We start from the raw sequence: 8,882 nt of genomic DNA, 5'->3' as shown, positions 1-8,882 counted from the left end.
AAGCCTGCAGAACCACCAGTCAGCCTGCCCCCCCTTCCCCCTCTTTCTCTCCCTCTATCCCTCTCTCTATCCCTCCTTCCCACTCTCTCTCTCTCCCTCCATCCTTCTCTCTCTCCCTCCATCCCTCGCTCTCTCCCTCCTCCTCTTCATGCTCCTTTTCATTTCACCTCCTCATGTCACAATGGCTCAGCAGCTCTGTGATTGTGAGAGGGAGAATCAAACAGAAATAAATAAATAAAAATAAATAAATAATGAATTGAGAAAAAGCAGATTGATATGTAAGAGGATTAGGCATTTTGCTTTTTAAAGCAACAGCCGGATATGGAGAGGAGAGCGAGTCTCTGTCTCTCTCTCTCTTTCTCTCTCTCTCTCTCTCTCTCCTCCCCTCATCTCGTCCTCCCTGCTATGCTCATCTCCTGCTTAACTCTTTCCTCTACGGCAAGCCAGGCAACCCAAACAGACAAAGAGGTTTTTCCTCTCCCCAGCCCTACAAGAAGTAGAGCAATTAGCTTTCCATCAAACTGGAGCACCCTGCATAATTCATTGGCTGTGTGGGAGAGAGACAGAGACTGGGGAAAGTGAGAGAGGCTGGGGTGGGCAGTGTGGAGGGCTGGGTGCACTGCACCGGTGGGTGGGGGAGTTCAGCTAGTGAAGGTGACAAAGAAAACATAAACATTTTGATAGAACAGAAGAAAATGGAAAAGGGTCGATAAAAAAGGCTATGCTCTGGCAGATGTGGATGAGAGAAAGGGAGAGCATGAGAGAGACTGGAGAGAGAGAGAGAGAGAGAGAGAGAGAGAGAGAGAGAGAGAGAGAGAGAGAGAGAGGCAACATGAGAAGGGGAGGGGGAGTACAAAATAACAGATGAGGCCATTCTCAAAGCCTTTTCGACTGCATGGATATCACACTGTGTCTTCCACCGGGAGGAGGAGGGAAAGCAACATGACAGACAGCCAGAGAGAAAAACAACATCCAATGAGATACATAGGAGGACAGAGTGAAGGGATGGAGATAGGAACGACAGATATAGACAGAGAGAGAGAGATGGAAAGAGCAACAGAGAGAGAAGAAGGGAGAGAGAATAAGCGAGTGAGCGAGTGAGAGAGGGTGGGGGGAGGAAGAGAGAGAGAGAGAGCACATTGTAAACACTGGCCCAGACACCGCCCTGCCAGGAGGATACAATTATTAACCCAAGACTGGAGCACCAGGATGAGCTATCCATCTCTATCCCCACTGAGGGAGGCCCCATTAGCCATGTAACAGTGGAAGTGGTCCCCAGCCTGTAACACAGCTCCAGCCTGTAACATGCGCTGACCCTCCATCTCCCAGCCCTCATGCTGCCATCAGCTGTCTGTGAGTGGGCAGTAGGCCTCCACGCGGAGCCCAAATGTGTTCATCTGGTGTCCAACTGGACATGGATCAATTAAAGCAGGATGGTCCTTGCAATCGCCAGAACTCAGCCTTTGTGGAAAACAAATCTTCCATTCATGCTCGTTTGGCAGGGCTGGGAGGGGCTCTTTTGGCAGGTGTTGGTATTTCAGCCGTAAAGCCTGCATTCATTACAAAGACATGACGACCGGATGAGACGACGTAACCCAGCGGAGGAAGGGACAAGTGAAAGACAAGATAGAGAAAGAAGCCCGCTACTGGAGATCTGTTTCTGTCTGGGGGGACATTGAGACAGGGAGTGGGACTGAGCAGTAAGCGAAAAGGCGCTCTAGAACGAGTATTGACTTTTGGTGTACTGGATATTCAATTAGGAAAAATTCCTAGAGACTAGTGGGTGTGAGTGAGTAGAATGCTGAATGAAAAAAGGAATGGCTAACATGCGTAAACATTGAGCGATGCTGCTGTGGCATGCAAACAAATGAATGTATGTTTCAAATGTCCCTGTACACCTCCACACTTTATCTTATTCGGACGGAAAGCCAATGCGCCACAAATTGGGCTCATGCTAGTGGCAGCGACAGCCATCATCAAACACCCATTTTTAACACATGACGGAAACAGCATGTTTCAGGAAATGCTAAAGCGTTCCCTGCTCGTGTAACAAGATTAACATACACCAACACACATACACACACACAGGACGGAGCACACAACACAATTGTGACTGTGAGTCAATACAGGCCAAGGCTTCTCCCTAACAATCTTTCCATCCTCCATTATGGAAGCTATAGACTGAAATCTTGCACTGCCCATTCCCAGAAGGTCCAGGCTGACTCGCCCACTAATGGATTCTCATTGGACATGATTTAAGTGGAGGGGGGAGACGGGAGGACACAGATACAGGCTACACTCTCTGAGACCAGCCAACGCAGAGTGGGGAGGAAAGCGTGGTGTGTGTGTGTGTGTGTGTGTGTGTGTGTGTTTGTGTGTGTGTGTGTGTTTGTGTGTGTGTGTTTGTGTGTGTGTGGCGAGTTAATGCCTAGCAGATGCTGAGGCACCATGGCTGAAGTCATCGCTGTGACTCAGTATCTGCCTGGCAAATGACTGCACACTGAGGTACCTGCTATCTGATCTCATGGCAACCAACCAGCACTGCCTTTGGTGATTGTCTAAACAGAATCAAATCAACATCAGAAGTAGTCACCAGCAATAGGTGCCTGACATCACAATTAACACACACATTTATTAGGCCAGCCAATCATCTTCAAAGTAACAGAATTAGAAATATTGTGAAGGATGAATAGGTCTAAAGGACAAAAGGAGTGCAAGTACAAGATAAGTGTACGGTGTAAGATACAGTATTAGCCTATGTCAATACTGGAGCTGTATGAATGAATGAATGAATGAATTATTGAAAAGTTAAAATACAATGTTTGTGATGGCATCAAGGGGCATCTGTCAGTATGACCTAACAGAATCCTGCCCCCATTCAAAAATGGATTAAAAATGGAGGGGATTTTAGATTGAGATGATAAAAAAGGAATAGGAAAAAAATCATGAGTCAAGATAAGTGAGTTGTAGTCAGAGGCCCTGAAGCTTTTCTCTTTTTCCGATGTGTGTTGTGCTCAAGCATGCGTGCTGGAGTCTCGTGCACGTGTGTGTGCATGTGCATGGCTAACTGCCCCACGACACCATAGACTAAGCAAAGAAACCTCAGCTAATCATGGCTTCAGCCTTCTGAGTGCAGTCGAGTCCTATGAATTAAGAATTATACAGGGAACGCATTGAAATGTGGAAGGAAGGTTTGAGGACAAGGTGTCTGCATACTTTATTCTCGGTTTAATTTATACCCTCAAAACCTGGGGAGTGATAGTTAATATATTCTCAGAGGAACACATCAGCTTCTGACAGCACAGCTATGGCAGTGAAAGTTAAATACAGAGAGGAGGATCAGTCACAGCCCCTCAATAAGTGATACCAGAATGCATCTGCAGTTCGGCTCAGTCAACCTCAGCTGCATCTCCAGCATCCTTGTGAGGCCACTGAACCAGGGGAACAGAAGGACCAGCCCCGAGGCACCCTTACCAGTAACTGGATGTAATCTGTTAAACCCCACACAGAGCCGCAGGAGTAAGAGATTAAAAAACGAACATAATTCTTTCACTCTTTTTTCAGACCTGTGGATCACTCTCTTTCTCTCTCTCTCTCCTGCCCTAGGTCAACCCTCATTATTATTTGGCCTATCCACTTTAATAAGACTTTGTACCCAGGATGACTTGATGACTCATGGTGATGTATAAGGCCTCTGCAGAACAGTGAGATTGCACTTTGGAATTACCTGCAGGGATACATTTCTTTTTCCCCTTCAAGCAATTTTTTTTAAGATGGTGAAAGCCATTGAATGCTCACAAGTAACTGGCCATTTTGCGCCAGACTCTCCGGACATGCTTCCATTAATCAACTTCATGGCGACTGATCCCCATTTGCTTGAATTGATCGCAGAGCCTTTTCAATGAGTATTACAATGACTCACCTCATTTTAGCTTACGGCTACATGCTCAGAACTTAATTCTTTTTTTAAAAAACGAAAAAAAAAACCCTCTTGTACATGATACTGAGGGGAAATCAGATCTACAATTAATTTGGTTTTCAAAGAATTTTGAGAGCTGTGTCAAAGAAACCTTTAGAAAGTAAAAGATAGACAGAGCCTTGAAGGAAAATGCACTGGCTTCCAGTGTTCCTAGATTGAGTCCTTGAGTCAAAATATTTCTGTCAAAATGTATGTTTCATCTTGAAATGATGAAACCTGAAGCCATTGACAAGCGTCTGAGCAGCCTTGGGCTGCATCCACAAGCGCAAGCTGTATTTCCCTGCAGTAAATCAAGTCAAGGACACGTTTGGTGATGTGCATGTAAATAGTTTTTAGTTACATTGATTGGTGAGTGGGGATTAATACACACACATACACATCTCACAATACACAACATACACAATACACACATCTCACATAAGTAACTAGATTTTTTATCTCCAAACACGTTAAAATATGATCTGTAGAAACAGAAACACACACACACACACACACAACAACATCCTGCTTGCTAACATCCGAAATCTGATTTATTTATAGCTTTGACCAGATGATAATTACGTCTGTAGAAGCAAAGTGGACTGTAGAAAAAGAGATACTACCATAAGTTCTCTATTAAAAACAGGGACAGCTCATCTTAGCCAACACCACTGGCCTGAACAACAGCGACATCAACCACCACCACCCACTGTCTCCCCCACCCCCGGCTATCCCTGTCACTGCCACCTGCAGGGCTAACTCCAATCTGACACAGCTATGGAACTATCTGGAGCCCAAATCACACAACTAAAAGGTGCTGTCAGGGAAAAGGACGACCAAAACCTATCCATAAGGTTTCAACTGTTCATAGCCCAGTTGCATCGCCTGCCAAGAATCCTAGTCTTGTCATATGAAATCCTGTCATTTTATTGAGCCGAAATTCTACCTGTTTGGAACGAAAACAGCCGACTCATTCTCCCAGAGCTCATGAAATCTGACCTCCACGAACTGGCCCATTGTAACTGACAGACCCTTAAGCCAAGGAGGCGCAAACCCAGAGATAAATCTGACAGGGATTTGCGTCAGCTGCCCTTCCAAGAAGGCTGACAGACATGCAAACCCACACAGGCACATCTATCACTAGATCTCTGATGCCATTTTGCTAATGAAAAGCCTACAGTATGTGCCCTTGGGTTATTACCTGCAAAGAAAGTGTGGGATTGGATGGGTGTGGGTGGGTTACAGACGGAGAGAGGGGGGGCAGGGACGGAGAGATAGATCAAGAAACAGACACAGAGAGTGGAGAGAATGCATGTGGAGCATTGGTTTATCCCAAACTGTGTCAGTTTCTTCATCTTCTGCTTGATATGAAAATCAATACCTTCCCACAATAATGGAGCGTCCTCTTGATCAGAAGCCACCGCCACAGTGACTCAGAGGCCTTCATCAACACTCTCATAATACTTAAAGCTCTTCTAGCTCTATCCGCACCAAATGACTACCCCTGGGTGCTGAGGCATCGATGCTAACTGCATTCCTTAGGTACTGTATCCATGCTTAGTATGTTGTCAGGGTGACCTCTGTGGTCTTTCCCCCTTATGCTTTGTAATAGGAGTGTCCTTTCCTTTGTTCTCTGGCTGATGCTCTCGGCAGAGGAAGAGGACCAGACCCCAGTAATCCATCTTCCGCTGGTTGCCGTGGTCACTGTTGCACTTATCTTGGGAGTTTGAGAACAAACCCAGTGCTTATGTGTTAACACATAGAGTGGGCTTGTGAAAGTAACTTTGTTTGGTTTGACTTTTCATTGTATATAATGCAAAATAAGAATAGATATTCAAATGAACATCTGCCTCGAAATAATTCAAATATGAGACTATCATTCTTCTATGATTAAGTACTGTACCATGTAGGCTATGACATGAATTTCCCTTAAAGAGTGCAAAATGAGAGAATAAGTAGAGGAAAAAGAACAATAGAGTTAATAAAAGTAATAAGAATAATGTGCGTTAAACCATGACATATTTACAATGCTTATAGGACTTTGGGTTGATGCCAATCAATAGTCGTTTCATACTGCTTCGGATGAAGTAAAATCTCGAATCATCATAAACTGCTAATGGGTTAGCAAACCTTGGCCTCTAATCACAGTCTGCCCCAAGAGAACAGGTAGCACATTCTGTAAACACGCATGCCAAGTCCCAATGATCCATGCCTAACAACACAATTCAACCACAACTTATTTCAATAGGTATCAGCTGTATCTTTGATAGACAACAAATGTCATTCTTATCATGATGACATTGAAAAGAGAAGAGGGAGGTTATGGAGTAACAGGAGGGATGGATCTGTTTTGTCAGAGCTTTCATTTTCGGTAAGATGCTGTAATGGGGCAGGTCAGTCAGAAGTAAGATGCCAAGTCACCTTTGATGATTTAAAGATGGTGGCCTGGCATAATGTTGTCCGAAACCATTTGGAGGAAAAATCAATAACCAGTCTTGCTCCGCCTGTTGGGTGAACAAGCACTTTGGCCTGGCTGATATAATATAGAATGCTCCGCCCTCAATGGTTACATGACAAACGTGTTTCGAAGATGACTTTGTTTTTTATATTCAAAATATACAAATGAAGGCATTCCTTTTCAGAACCAAAATGTGTAACTCAGAGGAGTTGTGATGGGAATAGCCAATTCATCAGCTTACTCATGAGTATATTCCAGTAAATTCCACACATAATAAGACACAGTGGCAAGAAAAACACAAGACAGGCAGAGGTACAAGAAATGATGCTGGGGACATAAATAGAACTGTCATTATTTCAGGGATAACCTCTGCGTCACCCTCAGGGCGAGATGGTAAACACGCCATCAAAATGGATGCTACAACCAGAAAATGATTGTTAAACTTACCCCAATGCTCACGGTATCATCACCTTGGAATTTAGGGATGAATTTGTCTCCGCGGATGATTTCAGATTGATTCAGAGGACGAAAACGACATAACACCTTGATGTTACATTCCGTGCTAGCATCAGCCATTGTGTCTGATATTAATGGTGGCGCTTGATAGATGTTTGAAGAACTATTTTTATACGAGTGAATCGTTATCCAGATATTATTACAATGAGAACAGGCCTATACTGCAAAGCGTCCTCTTGGCGTAGCCTATTCTATTGATAAATCCAAAATGCGTTGATATGTTGTAGCCAGATAGGTAGGCTATTGACGAGTAGCCTAGGCCTAACACAAAAGCAAATTGTAGATGGCTAATATCTATGATAAAACAATGTTTCGAAATATGGATTAATCTAACCTTGGTACACGTCTTTGATGGAAATCACATTTGAACAGCTTTAGCCTACCAAACGCAAGTGAAGTGCCACTGGAACTCGATGTCAATATGCGTTGTTTTTTCTTAACGGCGAGGTAGTCTTTAAATTGGATCTGTATTACGTCTGTCTATTCGATACTGCGTTTAATTTGTTTTCGGAATAAATTGCGTGTATTCCAAACAGGTCTTGTTGGATAACGACGAGACGCCGCAAGGATGGCGAGGCACGCTTTGCAGAACAAGCATCAGGATGGTGTAGGCTATAAGCGGCGTGGGGCGGGGTCTCTGTTGTGCACCACGGCATCATTAAAGTGGTAGTAGGCCTGCACTGCTCGCATCAGCACCACGGAGCTGATAAGGTTAGAGAAAGCGTTGTTTAGGCCTTCTCTGTAAACGCTTTTTGTTTTTTTTTTCATGAGGAAGGCCAATAAACCTAAACATAGAGTGGATAGCCTACATAATTAAAAAATAAATTTAATTAAAAAGAATTAGAAAGAATTTCATAGTGTCCATCTAAACTGGAGTGGGCCTATAATTTTCTGGTTAAATAGCTTGAACAAGTGCCCTTTCGGAGATTTAGAGGACAAGTTAAATATGTGATCAGAGTTGTTCATTGTTTATTTGGTAACATCATGTGTTTTTTTCCCTTCTTCTAAAAAGTGTAGGCTATGTCTACGTTGTTGGGGATAAAAAAAAAACGTGTTATTTTAAATAGGCCTACAATTAATAATTCAGTCCACTAAGTGGCCATCCGTCCGGATTTCGTCCGGACAGTCCGGTTTTTGAGCTCTGTCCGGTCAGAGAGAGTGTGTCCTCCTTTTTAGACATTTGTCCGTGTTTTTGTCATGAGTGGCTATCTGTCCGCATTTCATGAGCACATAGGCTACGCCTCATTTCAAGGCAGCTACTCAACTCTGTTACGTGTATTTCTGACCCTCCGCCACCACCAAAGCACGGGACATCACAAAACTCGCTATTTCCTTGTCTCGAAGCAGTCAATGCGATAACTCCCCTCGTGATTGAATGAATGAACACCGTTGCTGTGCCTTATACGGCAAAACGAAAGACGTCTTTCAACGCTGCGTGGTATTCTGAACACCGCTTTCTACCAAAAGCAGGACAGATGCATGCATTTTGTAGCCTAAACTGTGATATTGATGTCAGCTCCAGGGGTAAGAGGGCACGCTCTCACAGGCAAGCACAAAGAGAAAGCCAGATCTGCCGGGAAATCCTGGCATAGCTAGGTAGCAGCAGAGCCCGTCTAGCAGCTAGGCTGCCTACGGTAGCCTGCACGTAAATGTCGCTAGCATGTCAGAGAAGCTCCAGGCCACTACATGAACATAGTTGAGAATTATTATCCGGGGGAAAATATGGCTGGCTGGCTGGCTGTCATAGGCTACCAATCTGGCCATGTTGCTGTATGGTGTGATAATCTTTCCCTCTATTACTGCAGTGTCACTCAGATTTACTTTATCAACCGTCTCTGATATAGACCTCTCCAGAATAACTCCCGCCTCTTAACTTCCGTATCCATCCAACCTTCGGTCGTCAAATGTCTATGGGAAATAACATGGCGTTTTGAAAGATCGTACCTGTCA

General features: G+C 44.1%; 1 protein-coding gene across 1 annotated transcript in view; it reads right to left on the bottom strand.

The window, feature by feature from the left end:
• Window positions 1-7,539, bottom strand: part of LOC125301627 (kinesin heavy chain-like) — a 44,602-nt gene extending 37,063 nt beyond the window's left edge. The window contains exon 1 of the mRNA XM_048254261.1: window positions 6,864-7,539. Coding sequence (XP_048110218.1) covers window positions 6,864-6,992 — 129 coding nt within the window. The 5' untranslated portion in view covers window positions 6,993-7,539. The remainder of the gene's footprint in view (window positions 1-6,863) is intronic.
• Window positions 7,540-8,882: the final 1,343 nt, after the last annotated feature.

The sequence above is a fragment of the Alosa alosa genome, chromosome 10 (genome assembly GCF_017589495.1).
Source record: "Alosa alosa isolate M-15738 ecotype Scorff River chromosome 10, AALO_Geno_1.1, whole genome shotgun sequence".
NCBI lineage: Eukaryota > Metazoa > Chordata > Actinopteri > Clupeiformes > Clupeidae > Alosa > Alosa alosa.
The sequence above is the reverse complement of the archived record's forward strand: the minus strand, read 5'-3'. Positions and strand labels throughout refer to the sequence as shown.